The 19,055-nt window shown below is 36.9% G+C and overlaps 1 protein-coding gene across 3 annotated transcripts in view; it reads right to left on the bottom strand.

The window, feature by feature from the left end:
- The window catches only part of NARS2 (asparaginyl-tRNA synthetase 2, mitochondrial), a 132,283-nt gene that overhangs the window by 57,160 nt on the left and 56,068 nt on the right, over nucleotides 1–19,055 (bottom strand). For all 3 annotated transcript variants that reach the window (XM_052662004.1, XM_052662005.1, XM_052662006.1), the window contains one exon: nucleotides 13,127–13,221. In XM_052662004.1, coding sequence (XP_052517964.1) covers nucleotides 13,127–13,221 — 95 coding nt within the window. The remainder of the gene's footprint in view (nucleotides 1–13,126; nucleotides 13,222–19,055) is intronic.

Genomic DNA, 19,055 nt, shown 5'->3' with positions numbered 1-19,055 from the left:
AGCACGTCAGGCCTCCCTGTCCATCACCAACTCCCAGAGCCTACTCAAACTCATGTCCATTGAGTTGGTGATGCCATCTAATCATCTCACCCTCTGTCATTCCCTCCTCCCGCCTTCAATCTTGCCCCGAATCAGGGTCTTTTCCAGTGAATCAGTTCTTTGGATCAGGTAGCCGAAGTATTGGAATTTCAACTTCAACATCGGTCCTTCCAATGAATACTCAGAACTGATTTCCTTTAAGATTGAATGGTTGGATCTCCTTGAAGTCCAAGAGACTCTCAAGAGTCTTCTCCAACACCACAGTTGAAAAGCATCAAGTCTTTGGCACTCAGCTTTCTGTATAGTCCAACTCTCCCATCCATACATGACCACTGGAAAAACCATAACTTTCACTAGACAGACCTTGGTTGGCAAAGTAATGTCTCAGCTTTTTAATATGCTATCTAGGTTGGGCATAACTTTTCTTCCAAGGAGCAAGCGTCTTTTAATTTCATGGCTGCAGTCACCATCTGCAGTGATTTTGGAGCCCCCCAAAATAAAATCTCTCACTGCTTCCACTGTTTCCCCATCTATTTGCCATGATGTGATGGGACCAGATGCCATGATCTTAGTTTTCTGAATGTTCAGTTTTAAGCCAACTATTTCACTCTCCTCTTTCACTTTCATCAAGAGGCTCCTTAGCTCTTCTTCGCTTTCTGCCATAAGGGTGGTGTCATCTGCATATATATATACACACAGCCTTGTACATATACAAAATAGAAAAAAATTTTTTTCTTCATGATGGGAACTTTTAGGATTTACTCTCTTGACAACTTTCATATACAAGACACAGCAGTGTCAATTATATGAATCATGTTGTACATTTCATCTTATAACTAGAATTTTGTACCTTTTGACCAGCTTCAGCCAATTTCTCTTTCACTTTACCCCTTGCCCCTTGGTAACCACAAATCTAATCTCTTTCTCTACGGGTTTGTTTATCTTTGATATAAGCTGACTTACAGCACTAAGTTAGTTCCTGGTGCACAATATAGTGATTTGGTATTTCTACACATTACAAAATGACCACCACATTAAGTTGAGCTACCACTTGTCACCATATGATATTACATTATTACAGGTAACATCCCCTACTCTGTACATTTTATTCCCACGGCTCATTTATTTTGTTAACTGAAAGCCTGTATCTCTTAATGCCTCTTCCCTATTTTACTCATTTTCCTACCCCCTCATCTCTGGCAACTACCTGTTTGTTCTCTGTATCTGTTTATGACTCTGTTTATGTTTAATCTGATTATTCATTTGTTTTGTTTATTCATTTGTATTTTAGATCTGACATATAAGTGAAATCATACAGTATTTGTCTTTCTTGGATTTCTGTTGTTTATCATAATAACCTGTTGGTCCATCCATGTTGCAAATGGCAAGATTTCATTCCTTTTTATGGTTAAGTATTACTCTATTATATACTATATCACATCTTCTTGTTCCAGTCATCTGTCGACGGACATATGTAATTCTCATATCTTGGCCATAGTAAATAATTCTGTAATAAACACAGGGGTGTATATATCTTTTCAAATTAGTGTTTCTGTTTTCTTTGGAAAAACACCCAGAAGTGAAATTGTTGGATTGGATGGTAGTCCTATTTTTAATATTTTGAGGAATCCCCATACTGTTTTGAAATGGGACTACCAGACCAACTTACCTGCCTGCTGAGAAATCTGAATGAAAATCAAAACACAATCATTAGAATCAGACATGGAACAACAAACTGGTTCCAAATTGGGAAACGACTACATCAAGGCTATGTACTGTCACCCTCCTTATTTAACTTATATGCAGAGTACATCATGCAGAAATGCCAGGCTGGATGAAGCACAAGCTGGAATCAAGATTGCTGGGAGAAATAATAACCACAGATATGCAGATGATATGACTCTAATGGCAGAAAGTGAAGAGGCACTAAAGAGCCTCTTGATAAGGGTGAAAGAAAAGAGTGAAAAAGCTAGCTTAAAATCCAACATTCAAAAAACTAAGATCACGGCATATGGTCCCATCATTTCGTGGCAACAGATTGGGAAAGAGTGGAAACAGTGACAGATTTTATTTTCTTGGCCCCAAAAATCACTGTGGATGGTGACTGCAGCCATGAAATTAAACGATATCTGCTTCTTGAAAGAAAAGCTATGACAAACCTAGATAGTATATTAAAAAGCAGAGACATCACTTTGTTGACAAAAGTCCATCTAGTCAAAGTTATGGTTTTTTCAGTAGTCATGTACAATGTGCTGGAATCAAGATTGCCCGGAGAAATATTAGTAACCTCAGATACGCAGATGACACCTCCCTTATGGCAGAAAGTGAAGAAGAACTAAAGAACCTCTTGCTGAAAGTGAAAGAGAATGAAATAGTTGGCTTGAAACTCAACATTCAGAAAACTAAGATCATGGCATCCAGTCCCATCACTTCATGGCAAATAGATGGGGAAACAGTGGAAGCAGTGAGAGATTTTATTTTGGGGGGCTCCAAAATCACTGTAGATGGTGACTGCAGCCATGAAATTAAAAGACGCTTGCTCCTTGAAAGAAAAGCTATAACCAACCTAGACAGCATATTAAAAAGCAGACATTACTTTACCAACAAAGGTCTGACTAGTCAAGGCTATGATTTTTCCCGTAGTCATGTATGATGTGAGAACTGGACTATAAAGAAAGCTGAGTGCCGAAGACTCGATGCTTTTCAACTGTGGTGTTGGAGAAGACTCTTGACAGAGTCCCTTAGACGGCAAGGAGATCCAACCAGTGTCCTAAAGGAAATCAGTTCTGAATATTTATTGGAAGGACTGATGCTAAAGCTGAAACTCCAATACTTTTGCCACCTAACACGAAGAACTGACTCACTGGAAAAGACCCTGATTTGGGGAAAGAATGAAGGCAGGAGGAGAAGGGAACGACAGAGGATGAGATTTTTGGATGGCATCCCTGATGCAATGGACATGAGTCTGAGTAGGCTCCGGGAGTTGGTGAAGGATAGGGAAGCCTAGGGTGCTGCAGTCCGTGGGGTTGCAGAGTCGGACAAGACTGAGCGACCGAACTGAACATGTACAACGTGAGAGCTGGACCATAAAGAAGGCTGACTGCTGAAGAACTGATGCTTTCAAACTGTGGTGTAGGAGAAGACTCTTGAGAGTCCCTTGGACAGCAAGGAGATCAAAGTAGTCAATCCTAAGGAAATCATCCCTGAATATTCATTGGAAAGAGTAATGCTGAAACTGAAGCTCCAAAATTTTGGCCACCTGATGCAAGAGACTACTCACTGGAAAAAACTTTGATGCTTAGAAAGTTTGAGGGCACGCAAGTACGTCAAGGCTGTATATCATCACCCTGCTTATTTAACTTATATGCAGAGTACATCATGAGAAACGCTGGGCTGGAGGAAGCACAAGCTGGAATCAAGACTGGGAGAAATATCAATAACCTCAGATATGCAGATGACACCACCCTTATGGCAGAAAGTGAAGAATTTCTAAAGAGCCTCTTGATGGAAGTGAAAAAGAAGAGTGAGAAAGTTGGCTTAAAGCTCAACATTCAGAAAATGAAGATCATGGCATCTGGTCCCATCACTTCATGGCAAATAGATGGGGAAACAATGGAAATAATGTCAGACTTCATTTTTTGGGCTCCAAAATCACTGCAGATGGTGACTGCAGCCATGAAATTAAAAGACACTTATTTCTTGGAAGGAAAGTTATGACCAACCTAGACAGCGTATTAAAAAGCAGAGACATTACTTTGCCGACAAAGGTCCAACTAGCCAAGGTAATGGTTTTTCCAGTAGTCATGTATGGATGTGAGAGTTAGATTATAAAGAAAGCTGAGAGCCGAAGAATTGATGCTTCTGAATCGTGGTGTTGGAGAAGACTCTTGAGAGTCCCTTGGACTGCAAGGAGATCCAACCAGTCCATCCTAAAGATCAGTCCTGGGTGTTCATTGGAAGGTCTGATGTCGAAGCTGAAACTCCAGTACTTTGGCTACCTGATGTGAAGAGCTGGCTCATTTGAAAAGACCCTGATGCTGGGTAAGACTGAGGGCAGGAGGGGAAGGGAATGACAGAGGATGAGAGGGTTGGATGGCATCACTGACTCAATGGACAGGAGTTTGGGTGGGCTCCGGGAGTTGGTGCTGGACAGGGAGGCCTGGTGTTCTGCAGCTCATGGGGTTGCCCGACTGAGCAACTGAACTGAATTAAACTGAAGAGAAGAAGGAGGCAACAGAGGATGAGATGGCTAGCTGGCATCACTGACTCAAAGGACACGAGTTTGAGCAAACTCTGGGATATAGTGAAGGACAGGGAAGCCTGAAATGCTGCAGTCCACGGGGTCACAAAGATTTGGACACAACTTAGTGACTGAACAACAACAACAATATATTCTTTTGCATAGTGAATGCACCAATTTACATTTCTGGCAATAGTGCATGAGGATTCCTTTTTCTCCACATACGTACTAACTTTTGTTATTTGTTGTCTTTTTGATAATGAGCATTCTAACATGTGTGAGGTGATATTTTACTGTGGTTTTGATAAACATTTCTAATGAGAGTGATGTTGGGTATCTTTTCATATGCCTGTTAGCCATCTGTGTGTCATTTCTAGAAAAACTTCTATTCAGGTCCTCTGCCCAGTTTTTTATATTGAGTTATTTTTTTTTAATGTTGAGTTGTATGAGTTCTTGGTATATTTTGGATATTAGCCCCTTATCAGACATATCATTTCATGTATCTTCTCCTTTTCAGTAGGTGGCCTTTTCGTTTTGTTGATGGTTTCTTTCATTGTGTAAAAGCTTTTAGTTTGATGTAGTTTTTGTTTATTTTTGCTTTTTAAAAATAACTTTGCCTGAGGAGACATATCCAAAATATATATATATATATATAATGCTGAGTCCAATCTCAAATGCTTAAAGTTTCTTCTGTAAGTTTTATGGTTTCAAGTCTTATATTTAAGTCTTTAACCTATTTTGGGCTTGTTTTTGTACACTGTATGAGAAAATAGTTCAGTTTTTCCAACAGCATCTATTGAAGAGGCTGCCCTTTTCCCACTGTACATTGTTATCTCCTTTGTCATAGAGTAACTGACCATGTAAGTGTGGATTCATTTCTGGGCTCTCTATTTTGTTTCAGTGATCTACATGTCTGTTCCAGAATCATACTGTTTCGAATACTTTAGCTTTGTAGTATAGTTTGAAATCAGGGCATGTGATACCTCCACCTTTGCTCTTCTTTCTCAAGACTGCTTTGGCTATTTGAGGTCTTTTGCTTCTATACAGATTTTAAAAATATCTGTTATAGTTCTGTGAAAATCATCATTGGGATTTTGATAGGAATTGCACTGAATCTGCAGATTGCCTTATGTAGTATGGTCATTTTAACAACAGTATTTATTTTTCCTTGTGTGACAATATTTTTTCACTGTTCATGACAATCATAGATCAAAATTTACTTGATATGCTTAATAAGTGGACAAATGCTTAAAGGCAAGTGTGTACACGAAGTTACTTGGAAGGAAAAAAATAACATGCAGAAATGAAAAAATTCACTGATTTGATCCTTCTAACTGGTGTTTAGTAATTTAAAAACGAAAATGTTTTGCAATTAAACCTCTCTTCAATAAAATTAAGAGGTATCGAAGTTATTTTTGATAATGTGCTGCAAGAACCAAAAGTAATAATAAGCTAGAGCCTATTAAAGATATATCTGAAATTTGAACCTATATTTAAAGTACAGACATATTCCAGGATCATACATGGCAACTGATACACAGCTGGCTACATTCAAAAGGGCTTCTATTTGAAGTACTTTCAAAACCTAGAAATGTAAAGACAAGAATCTGGGTTTAGCCATCATATTCAAGAAAATGAAAAAAACCACAGAATGAGAAAAAATATTTGCAAATCAGGTATCAAATTCTTATATGATTTGATATCTGATATCAGATAGATACCAGTTTATCTGTTATCAGATATATATCAGTTTATCTGATAAGAGACTTATATCTAGAATATATAAAGAATTTTTATAACTAAATTATAAAAAGAGAAATAACTAAAATAACTGAAAACACGAACCAAGGATTTAAATAGACATTTCTCCACAGACGACATCTGAATGGCCAACAGGCATGTGAAAAGATGCTCAACATTAGTCATGGGGGCAATGCATAATAAAAACCATAAAGAGACGTCACTTCACACTCAATGAGTATGTAAGTCCCTCAGTCCTGTCTGAATCTGCAACCCTGACTATAGCTTGCCAGGCTCCTCGGTCCATGGAATTCTCCAGGCAAGAATAATGGAGTGGGTTGCCATTCTCATTTCCAGGGCATCTTCCCAACCCAGGGATGAAACCTGGGTGTCCTGTGGCACAATAAAAGACATATAATAAGTACTGGCAAGGATGTGGAGAAATTGGAATCTTTATACACTGCTGGTGGGGTTTTAAGTTTGGTGCAGCCACTGTGAAAAACAGTCTAACAGTTCCTCACATGGTGAAACTTACCATGTGACCCATCATTTCCACTTCTAAGTACCCATCCAAGAAAAATGCAAACATGTTCACACAAATACTTGTACTCAAACAGTCATGTGAACATTATTCATAATAGCCAAAAAGTAAAATCAACCCAAATTTCTATTACCTGCTGAATGGATAAACAAACGTGCTACACTCATAACATGGACTGTTATTCGGCAACAAAAAAGAATCAAATACTGATACATGCTATGACACTGACAGTCATTGAATGTATTATGCAAAATAAAGTAAACCAGTCACAGAATGCTATATATGGTGTGACTCCATTTATATGAAATATCCAGAATGGGAAAATTCACAGACACATAAAGCAGATTGATTACTGGTGCCTAGGGTGGGAGAGAGGATGGTGACTGCTAATGGGAAAAAGCCTCTTTCCGGGTGATTAAAAATATTCTTAGATTATAGTGATGTTCAAAAACTTGAAAATATACTAAAACCCACTGAATGGTACATTTTAAATTGATGAATTTTATAATAAGTAAATCTCTCAATAATAAAATTCTTAAAAATCTGGGTTTGCTGTATTTAAATACTCATTGAAATTCTAATAAAGTTGATTTTCACCATTCCTTTATTTTTACTTCAGCAAACTATTCATAACATGGCTTAAAAATATTTATTAAAAATAAGGTTCATTACTCCCAGATGGTAAATGGTGCTGAATATTTTCTTGGTACATTGAGGATTAGTCAATCTTCTTAAATAAGTATTTAGATTGTTAGTAATTTTTCATTAGTAAAAAGTTGATTTCAACTTTTTTTTTTTTTTTTTTTGCTCATCTTTACAGAAATTGTCAGATCATTTCCTTAAGAATAATTCTCACTGCAAAAGTATTTCTCTAGAGAGGCTGTACTAGTTTATACTTCTAATAGCAATGTTCAAAAGAAAAACATCAGTTTTATCCTGAAATATGCCTGACTTTGTGGCTTTGTAAAAATATATATAAAGGGAAAAAAACACCTGCAACAGAACTAAAAATCACAAAACCAATAAAGAAAACAATAATAATCAAGAATCCTTTTAAATACATTAGGCCAAGGCTTCCTCTAATTCTGGGTTTAAGTGACAAAAAAATGGAAAACTTTATTACATGACATCTCGTAAGTATAAGTTTTACAATTTAGGGCATTTCTAACTCTTTCAGAACAGACACTCAACTTACACTGCACTATTTCTAGGCAGACTGTAATGAAAACACTTAGCTTTCGTTTATTTAAAAAACATTTATAGCTATGTCCGCTGAAAGGGCTTAATATCAATAACCCCTCAGCAGCAGCAAGATACTAGTGACTAACTCTTATTTTCTAAATATCATTTTCCAAGAAAAGGAATCAGGGCTTTAGAAGAAATGGCCGATTCTGAGATCAGGGTAGAGAAAATTAAAAAATATGGTTGGGATAACTGCGAAAACATGAAGCAACCAAGATGTCCTTCAGTAAGTGAACAGAAGGATAAACCATGGTACTTCCAGTTAATGAAATACTCAGTTCAGTTCAGTCGCTCAGTCATGTCCGACTCTTTGTGACCCCCATGGACTGCGGCACTCCAGGCTTCCCTTTCCATCACCAATTCCCAGAGCTTACTCAAACTCATGTCCATTGAGTCGGTGATGTCATCCAACCCTCTCATCCTCTGTCGTCCCCTTCTCCCACCTTCAATCTTTCCAGCATCAGGGTCTTTTGCAATGAGTCAGCTCTTTGCATCAGGTGGCCAAAGTATTCAAGCTTCAGCATCAGTCCTTCAAGTGAGTATCTTTACAACCGACTGGTTGAATCTCCTTGCAGTCCAAGGGACTCTCAAGAGTCTTTGCCAACACCACGATTCAAAAGCATCAATTTTCCAGCACTCAGCTTTCTTTATGGCCCAACTCTTACATCCATACATGACTACTGGAAAATCCATAGCTTTGACTAGATGGATCTTTGCTGGCAAAGTAATGTCTCTGCTTTTTAATATGCTGTCTAGGTCTGTCATAGATTTTCTTCTAAGAAGCAAGCATATTTTAATTTCACAGCTGCAGTCACCATCTGCAGTGATTCTGGAGCCCAAGAAAAGAAAGTCTGTCACAGTTTCCATTGTTTCTCCATCTATTTGCCATGACGTGATGGGACCGGATGCCATGATCTTCGTTGTTTGAATGTTGAGTTTTAAGCCAGCTTTTTCACACTCTCTTTCATTTTCATCAAGAGACTCTTTAGTTCCTCTTCACTTTCTGCCATAAGGGTGGTGCATCTGCATATCTGAGGTTACTGATATTTCTCCCAGCAATCTTGATTCCAGCTTGTGCTTCATCCAGCCCAGCATTTCATATGATGCACTCTGCATACAAGTTAAATAAGCAGGGTGACAATATACAGCCTTGATGTACTCCTTTCCCAATCTGGAAGCATTCCATTGTTCCATGTTGAGTTCTAACTGTTGCTTCTTGACCTGCATACAGATTTCTCAGGAGGCAGGTCAGGTGGTCTGGTATTCCCATCTCTTTACGAATTTCCCACAGTTTGTTGTGCTCCACACAGTCAAAGGCTTTGGCGTAGTCAATAAAGCAAAAGTAGATGTAATACATCAATGTAATGAAATACTACTCAATGCTAAAAAGACATGAGCCATCAAGCCATGAAAAGATATGGAGTATTAAATATTAATGCATATTACTAAATGAAGAAAATGTGAAAAGGCTACATATTGTATGACTCCAACTCTATGACATTCTAGAAAGGGCAAAACTTTGGGGGCAGTTAAAAAATCAGAGATTGCCAGGGATTAGGTGGGAGGGAGGGAAGGAAAGAGGGAGGGATGATTCGCAGGAGCATACACTTTTAGAGCAGTGAAACTACTCTGTATGACATCACTTCTCCAAACCTATAAAACATACACTACAAAGAGTGACCCCTACGTAAATGATGGACTCTGAGTAACAGTACTGTTTCAGTGTAGGTTTATCAATTACAGAACAGTAAAACAAACTAACAAAGGAAAAAATCTTGGTATCTAACAGTACCAGAGAATAAGGAGGTACTTAAAAGACAAAAGGACAGGGGCATGTGGAAGGGGTGCAAGAATTAAAATACAGCAATTCCCAACAACTGAAACAATCTGAGCAGTAAACTAAACAGCAGAGCATTGAAATACAGCCTAAACCATACATCAGTCCATCCTGATAGAACAGACGACACAAATAAATAAATCAGAGCAAAGAGACAAAAAATCATTCATACAGATTAATTGTCAATACTGCCCTCACCGCAGGACATGGTGCATAATTCCATTTCCCACTTCCCAACCCCTCACTCCTACCTCCAGTAAGTATGGGTACACTCAGTAACTCATTTTCAAAGAACAAAGCAGAGAAAAAGAAAAACAGTACATTTTCAGTGGTGAAACTTGGCAAGTAACACAAGCAATGAATGTGAACGGCATCATATTGATACCAAGTCCTCCCTGACATGATACATGACAAGAAGAGCATTTCACTTCTGTGGTATTCTTTCCACTCCCATGGCTTCCCCGAAATTTAAGAAAAACATGAGAAAAACCCAGACTGGCATACTTTCTACAAGCCATGAAAAATAAGGAAAGTCTGAGAAACCGTTATAGACGAGATGAGACCAGGGAAACCTGAAAACTAAATGTAATTCCCTGGTGGCTCAGATGGTAAACAGTCTGCCTGCAATGTGGGATAGCTGGGTTCGATCCCTGGGTTGGGAAGATCCTCTGGAGAAGGGCATGGCAACCCACTAAAGTATTCTTGCCTGGAGAATTCCATGGACAGAGGAGCCTGGTGGGCTGTTGTCCATGGGGTTGCGAAGAGTCGGACACGACCGAGCAGCTAAGCACATCCTAAAGTGGATCCTGGAAAAAGGCACTGACGGAATGCCAGTGAAATCTAAATGAAGTCTGGAATTTATAGTTAACAGTAGTGTATTAACGTCGGGTTCTTAAGTTTTCACAAATGTACCACAGCAACGTGTTAAGATGTTAACAATAGGGGAAATTGGGTGAGAGGTATACAAGAAGTCTGAACTATCTTTGCAACTTTTCTACATTTAAAAATTATTCAGGGTTTCCCTGGTGGCTCAGTGCTAAAGAACCCGCCTGCCAACACAGGAGACACAGGTTCCATCCCTGATCCAGGAAGATGCCACATGCTGAGGAGCAACTATGCCCCTGCACCACAACTACTGAGCCTGCGCTCTAGAGCCCTGGAGCCGCAATTACTGAGCCTACGAATCACAGCTACTCAAGTCGCATGCCCGGCAGCCTGTGCTCCGCGCCCGGAGGAGCCACCGTAATGAGCAGCACATGCACTGCAGCCAGACAGTTGGGCCCGGCTCTCCGAAACTAGAGAAAGGCCCGTGCAGCAACGAAGACCCAGCACAGCCAAAGATAAACAATAAAAAAGATCATTTTTAACAATGTTATTTTAAAAAATTATTAAAAAATAGAAGTTTATTTAAAACAACAACAAAATTAAACTTTAAAATAGAGCCATAAACCCACTAGAGCAACATAGATATCCTTTTAGAAAATGTTAACCTTCTAAATATAGTGACCATTTACTCCATTTTAAAAGTCTGTTATATAAAATTTAGAAAAAAAATGCTAAGGAAAAGAAGACTAACAATTTCTTACTGGAGACTGAATCACGCATTAATCTTAAACACGATGTACTGTGTACTAACAGTACTGAAACTGTATTAAGCTAGGAATATTTGACTGCCTCTGTCAGAAATAACTTCATAACACACTAATAAATCCCTCATATTCTGTCCATTTAATCTTCTGTCAAGTTTCACAGTACCGTGTATTCTGTGGTTCACTGTACTCTACTCGTAAAGGGGGAACATAATCCACTACTGATATTATAACAGAAAAACTTGGCAAACTTACACTTTTCCCACATTATGACACATTTGAGGGAAATAAACCTTTTCTCTAGTTTATAGATAAAAAGAAACGATTAATGAAAGGTTGTTAAGAAAGGTTATCCTAAACTTGGATAAAGCTAATAGGGAGATAGGACATCCTTCCAATATAATACAAGGCTACGGACACACTCAAAGGTTATTTAATTACCTAAGAGATGAACTTTGCTCCATTATTCTATTTACTATTGAACTAAATAGCCCAGATTAAGTAAAGTTACATGTTAACTTATAGATTTTTGTCCAGCAGATGTGCAAATCATTTCTGTTAGGTAGAAGAGAAAATTCTAAAGGTTAGAGTTAGTTGATCTGCAGGATATCAGCTACTTTGTAACTAATCTAGCAATCTTATTTTAAAATTCCTTTATTAAACTGCCTATTAATTCACAGCCTCCCAAATGCTCTTTGAACTAGTCTTACTATTTTACTTATTTCCTCAGTAATTAATAACCAAATAAAATATTTGATACATATTCACTTTATATTTCTATGAATGTTTTAAAGTTTTAAAAATTATACTGACATGCACAAGAAACTTTCCATGACATGTCTGACATGGCCTTTCCCACAAACAATTCTGCAGTTCCTACAATCTCACAGAGCTATTATGATAATAGTTTTTCTATACCATATTCTGATAATATTTTCTATTATTTGGTCTCTGTAATTATCAAATAGTATCTTTCTTTCTCAAAGATAAATCAGAAAAGAATCTAAGTATATATTATTTTCAAGACTATCTTTATTCCACCACTGACATTCTTTATCCTGCCAGTAAAGTCCATCAAAAAAAAAAAAAAAAACAACACAAATACTATTTCCCCTCAGCTTTTCCATCTGCACATTTAAAAACCAATGGGAAATACATAAAGATTGCCTATTTTCAATGCAGCCATTTCCTAAAAAGGTTTTTAAGTCTCAAGCTCTGTGAGAAAACAAAGATATTTATATTTGGGTAGAGATTCAGTACTTGTTGAGTCAGCATTAAGAAAATTACCCACAGAATCACAGAACATAAAATTTAAAGAGTAAAGATTTTCCTGTTTAATCTCTAAAAAAAAGGAAATTGCACTGAAAGGATTATAGTGACTTTCCAGAGATTTGAAGACTGGCTAAAATTAATGGGATCTGACTTCTAATACTTTTTAATTGGTTACACATCATGATGATTGTGTGAGTTAATTTCCTTTATTTAAACCATAATTTTAAAAAGTTTTTTCTTCCATCTGTTCCAAGTACCTCTCTTATAATTTTCAGGTGTGAATTATAACTGTTTTCACTTTCATAAACATGATTAATTATACTTATATTTTGATTATATGTTTGAGATGTAAGCCAAAAAGATTAGTACAAAGAAAAAATAAATCACTTCATATTTCCAAAGTTACGTTCTTCACCAAAAAAAGTGGATACTACCCTGATTTTTTCAGTAAGAAATCTGGATATTGTCAAAGTGTCAATCTAAATGTACTTTTAGTGAATTGATGTGGACTAACCACAAACCTTAACTTCAATTTTTAGGTTTTAGCACCGGGAAAGGAAACATTATTACACTCTCACCCAACCCATAAACAGTAGCCCATGCCAGTAAAAGAAAAAACTCTGTACCCTGACATCACTTCAAGATGAAGCTGTCCTGAGACAGTTAAGAACACAGGAATATTGAAGAAATTCTCCTCAGGCACCTTTATTTTGCTTGAAGGCTGCAAAAGAAAACAGAGGCCAACAAGAAGCTATTACATGTTGTGAACTGCATTCACATTTCTGTCACAACTAAAAATCACAAAGCAATTTAAAATATATGAGGACAGCTCATTCTCATGAAAAAAGGCAGTTTTCAGTACACACTTAAGAGAGAAAATCCCTGCTTGGTAAGTGCTAAGGTCAAGGAAGTTTGCTCCGTATTTCTGAAATGCACAGCAACTAAAGGGCAAAGTACTTTGGTCATAAAATATACTCTTCCCTAAAACTGATTTTGATTGAGGGGCAAGCTGAAGCAAGAAATTATGTTTTAAATGTGAAGCATTAGACAGTCTTTCACTATTTTGACCCATGATTAAAATTTAACTTTCACAAGGGAATAGCCTCTAAAAAATGTCTTGTCATATTATTAAATTGTTAATAATAATACATTTAATACAGATTTTAATAAACACATTATAAACCACAAACATGTTCGTTTCACTTAATCTTTATGACAACTAGGAGATAAGAAAAGCCAGACCTTATCTTTCAAAGATATGATGAACATTTACATTTAAAGATTTTTATGAACTTGTAATATAGAGTGATTAGTCCATTTGAAACTGGTCAGAAACAAGCCAGTCAACATTTATTGACAGTTAAGATAAAAAGTTATTTGGAGGTCATGCATAATTTAAATAGTATAATTAAGAAACCTTCTGTATCAAGTGATGACTATTATATCCATTTGGAGTGAAGGAAGATAATTTACCTACTCTTATATTTCAAATTGTGATCTGAAAATGTTTCAGTATAATGGTGCACTAAAACAAATACTGTAAAAGCAACCAAGCCAATATAGAATTTTCAATATAGGAGGTAAGACTCCTTTTAAGAGGTGGAGTACCAACTACTGAATTATAGAAACAAATGAAATGAAGGTATCTTATTTAATTCCCTTGGTTGTTCTAAAAATACCGCATATTGTGTATGGGTATGTGTGTGTATGAACATGACTGTCGTTGTTCAGTTGCTAACTTGTGTCCTACTCTTTGTGATACCGTAGACTGTAGCATGCCAGGCTTCCCTATCATCCGCTATCTCTGTGGAGTGTGCTCAAACTCATGTCCACTGATGCTATCTAACCATCTCATCCTCTGCTGCCCTCTCCTCCTTTTGCCTTCGAAAGGAGAATGAATGTGATAGCTAGTATAAAATTATCAAATGAAATTATTAATTTATTTTGTAACTGCCTATTATTTTTAAAACTTAACTTTGATCTGGTCCTAAATGCCCTATTATTGCTTTTTAAAAATGCATCTTTGAGACTCATTATCACTTAAACTATATCGTTTCCAAGGACTTAAGTACTCAGGACTAAAATATCTGACTTACGTTAGGATTTCAAAATAAAAGATGTGTTCTCTGATATGTCGTCATTATTTACTAAATGATTACATTTCAAGTAAGGCCCAGTACGTTTGTATGAACATTATACTTTTTCCTTTCCTTCACCTCTTTAACTTCTTTCATCTGTAATTTGTACGGGTGTTTTATTGACTTCTCTAAAAGTGGTTTCTCTCATTTTGTGTATATGTAAAAAAATCTAATACTTAAGAGTTGATTTTACTCTCATTTATTAGCATTTGTACAAAAGGAAATCTGAGTTTCTTACAACTCTTAAATTCAACTGTTTTAAAGTTACAAACATATCACTACTTCATTATGACTTCCAGTGTCATATGAAAACATTTACTTACTGAAATGCATACTATTTTTAATAAATTACTTCCTTTTAGTTCTCCTTTACATTACAATAAATGCACTACAGCAACCTTTAAGAGCTTCTGTATGCTTTAAGTTATGCTATCTATAAATTTTATTTCAGGATATTAAAGGGAAATTATAAAACATTTCTTTTAAAAAGTAATTGCTGAGAGATATCAGCAAAAATGGTGGGGCAGGTAGCTTCAAACTCCAACCCCTCCACAGAAAAACTGAAAATAATAAGTAAAAACTGTAAGAATCAATTATGAGAACTCTGGAAATCAGTCAAACATGGGTTTCCCTGGTGGCTCAGATGGTAAAGAATCTGCCTGCAATGCAGGAGACCTCAGTTTGATTCTTGGGTCATTAAGAGCCCCTGGAGAAGGGAATGGCTTTCTCCAGTATTCTTGCCTGGAGAAATCCATGTACAGAGGAGCCTGGCAGGCTCTCATCCCTGGGGTTGCAAAGAGTTGGACACAGCTGAAGAACCAAACAAATGTTGATTCAAGAAAGAGGAAATTTAAAAATGGTAGACTCCACCCAACAACAGTACGCTGTGAACTCTTCAAGTGCACATGGACATTGTTCAAGACAGACTAAATACCAGAACACAAAACAAGTCTCAATAAATCAGATAACTTATCTTCTTTGTATATAATGGAATGAAACTATAAATGTAAACTGGTACACTTACTTGGGAAAAGAGTTTGGTGGTTTCTTAAAAAGATAAACAAGGAATACTATATATACACAATACAAATTTTACTTCTAGGTATATGTCTAAAAGAATTAGAACCAAGTATTCAAAGAACAATATATTGAAAGTATCAAACACCATCATGAAGTGAGATTGATCCCAGGGATGCAAGGATTTTACAATCTCAGAAATCAATCAATGTGATACGGCATATTAACAAACTGAAGAATAAAAATGATAAAATCACCTCAAAAGATACATAAAAAGCTTCTGATAAAATTCAACATCCATTTGTAATAAAAACTCTTCAGAAAGTGGGCATGGAGGGAACATACCTCAACATAATAAAAGCCATATATGACAAACCCATAATGTCATATTCAACGGTGAAAAACTGAAAACACTTCCTGTAAGATCAGGAACAAGACAAGGATGCCCATTCTTGCCATTCTTATTCAATGTAATTTTGGAAATCCTAGCCACAGCAATCAGAGAAGAAAAAGAAATAAAAGGAATCCAAACTGCAAAAGAAGAAGTAGAACTGTCACTGTTAACAATGACATGATGCTATACATAGAAAATTCTAAACATGCTACCAGAAAACTGCTAGAGCTCATTGATGAATTCAGTAAAACTGCAGGATCGAGAATTAATACACACCAACTGTTGCATTTCATATACTAACAAAGAAAGATTAGAAAGAGAAATCGAGGAAACAATCCCATTTACCATCATATGAAAACAAACAAAATTCCTAAGAATAAACCTACTTAAGGAGGCAAAAGACCTATACTCTGAAAACTATAAGACCACCAATGAAAGAAATTGAAAATGACACAAACAAATGGAAAGATAAACCAAGTTCTTGGACTGGAAGAATCAATATTGTTAAATAGGGTTATACTTCCCAAGGCAATCTAGAGATTGAACACTAAGCACTACCAAATTATCAATGGCATCTTTTATAGAACTAGAAGAAAAATATTTTCAATGGGTATGGAATTACAGAGAAGACCCCATGTAGCCAAAACAGTCTTGAGACAGAGCACAGCTGGAGAAATCACACTCCCTGGCTTCAGAATATAGTACAAAACAACAGTCATCAAAACAGCACGGCACTGGCACAAAAAGGACACACAGATCAATGCAGCAGGACAGAAAGCCCAGAACAAACCCATGTGCTTACAATCAATTAATCTATGACACAGGAGGCAAGGATATCCAAAGGAGAAAAAACAATCTCTGCAATAAGTGGTGCAAGGAAAATATATACATGCTAAAGAATGAAATTAGAACATTCTCTAACACCATATACAAAAATAAACTCAAAATGGACTAAAGACCTAAATGTGAGAGCAGATACTACAAAGCTCCCAGAGGAAAATATACACAGAATATTCTTTGGCATAAGTTGCTGCAATATTTTTTTTTGATTTAATGCATAGAGCAATTGAAATAAAAGCAAACACAAATGACACCTAATCAAACTTGTAAGTTTTTAAATGAAAAGACAATTTATGGAATGGGAGAAAATGTTTGCAAACAGTGTGATCAACCCGGGATTAATTTCCAAATGCACAAACAGCTCAATATTAAAAAAGAGAAAACAGAAAAAAATTAAAAAATGGGCAGAAGGCTTAAATAAAGATTTCTCCAAAGAAGACATACAAATGGCCAACAGGCACATGAAAAGATGCTCAATATCACTAAGTTTTAGAGAAATGCAAATCAAAACTACAATGAGGTACCACCTCACACTAGATAGAATGGCCATTATTTAACACTCTACAAACAATGAGTTCTGGAGAGGGTATGAAAAAAAGGGAACCCTTCCACACTACCAGTGGGAATGAAAATTGGTGCAGCCATAGTAAAGAACAGTCTGGAAGTTCTTTGAAAAACTAAAACTAGAGTTAATATATGATCCAGCAATTCCACTCCTGGGCATATATCTAGAGAAATAAAAAACTCTAACTTGAAAAGATACATGTACCCTAATGTTCATAGTGGCACTATTTACAACAGTCAAGACAGATGAATAGAAGATCTAGTGTGTATGCGCACGCGCACACACACACACACACACACACACACACACACACACACACAGAGTGGAATATTCCTCAACCACACACAAAAAAGAATGAAATGCCACTGGTAGCAAAATGGAAGGATTGAGCATCTAATAGTACTTATATGTGGAATCTAAAAACATGATGTGAATAAACTCACTTACAAAACAGAAATACACTCAGAGACATAGAAAACAAACTTATGGTTACCAAAGGAGAACAGGTAGGGAGTGATCAATTAGGAGTTTGTGATCAGTGCAAAGAAATAAAGGAAAATAACAGAATGGGAAAGACCAGAGATCTCTTCAAGACAATTAGAGATACCAAGGGAACATTTCATGCCAAGATAGGCTCAATAAAGGACAGAAATGGTATGGACCTAACAAAAGCAGAAGATATTAAGAAGAGGTGGCAAGAATACACAGAAGAACTGTACAAAAAAGATCTTCATGACCCAGATAATCACAATGGTGTGATCACTCACCTAGAGCCAGACATCCTGGAATGTGAAGTCAAGTGGGCCTTAGAAAGTATCACTACGAACAAAGCTAGTGGAGGTGATGGAATTCCAGTTGAGCTATTTCAAATCCAAAAAGACGATGCTGTGAAACTGCTGCCCGCAATATGCCAGCAAATTTGGAAAACTCAGCAGTGGCCACAGGACTGGAAAAGGTCAGTTTTCATTCCAATCCCAAAGAAAGGCAATGCCAAAGAATGCTCAAACTACTGCACAATTGCACTCAACTCACACGCTAGCAAAGAAATGCTCAAAATTCTCCAAACCAGCTTCAGCAATACGTGAACCATGAACTTCCAGATGTTCAAGCTGGTTTTAGAAAAGGCAAAGAGGAATCAGAGATCAAACTGCTAACATCTGCTGGATCATCGAAAAAGCAAGAGAGTTCCAGAAAAACATCTATTTCCACATTATTGACTATGCCAAAGCATTTGACTGTGTGGATCACAATAAACTATGGAAAATTCTGAAAGAGATGGGAACACCAAACCACCTGACCTGCCTCTTGAGAATGCAGGCAGGTCTGTATGCAGGTCCGGAAGCAACAGTTAGAACTGGACATGGAACAACAGACTGGTTCCAAATAGGAAAAAGAGCACATCAAGGCTGTATATTTACACCCTGCTTATTTAACTTATATGCAGAGTACATCATGAGAAACGCTGGGCTGGAGGAAGCACAAGCTGGAATCAAGATTGCCGGGAGAAATATCAATAACCTCAGATATGCAGATGACACCACCCTTATGGCAGAAAGTGAAGAGGAACTAAACAGCCTCTTGATGAAAGTGAAAGAGGAGGG

This window comes from Budorcas taxicolor, chromosome 25, assembly GCF_023091745.1.
Source record: "Budorcas taxicolor isolate Tak-1 chromosome 25, Takin1.1, whole genome shotgun sequence".
In the NCBI taxonomy this organism is placed as follows: domain Eukaryota; kingdom Metazoa; phylum Chordata; class Mammalia; order Artiodactyla; family Bovidae; genus Budorcas; species Budorcas taxicolor.
The sequence above is the reverse complement of the archived record's forward strand: the minus strand, read 5'-3'. Positions and strand labels throughout refer to the sequence as shown.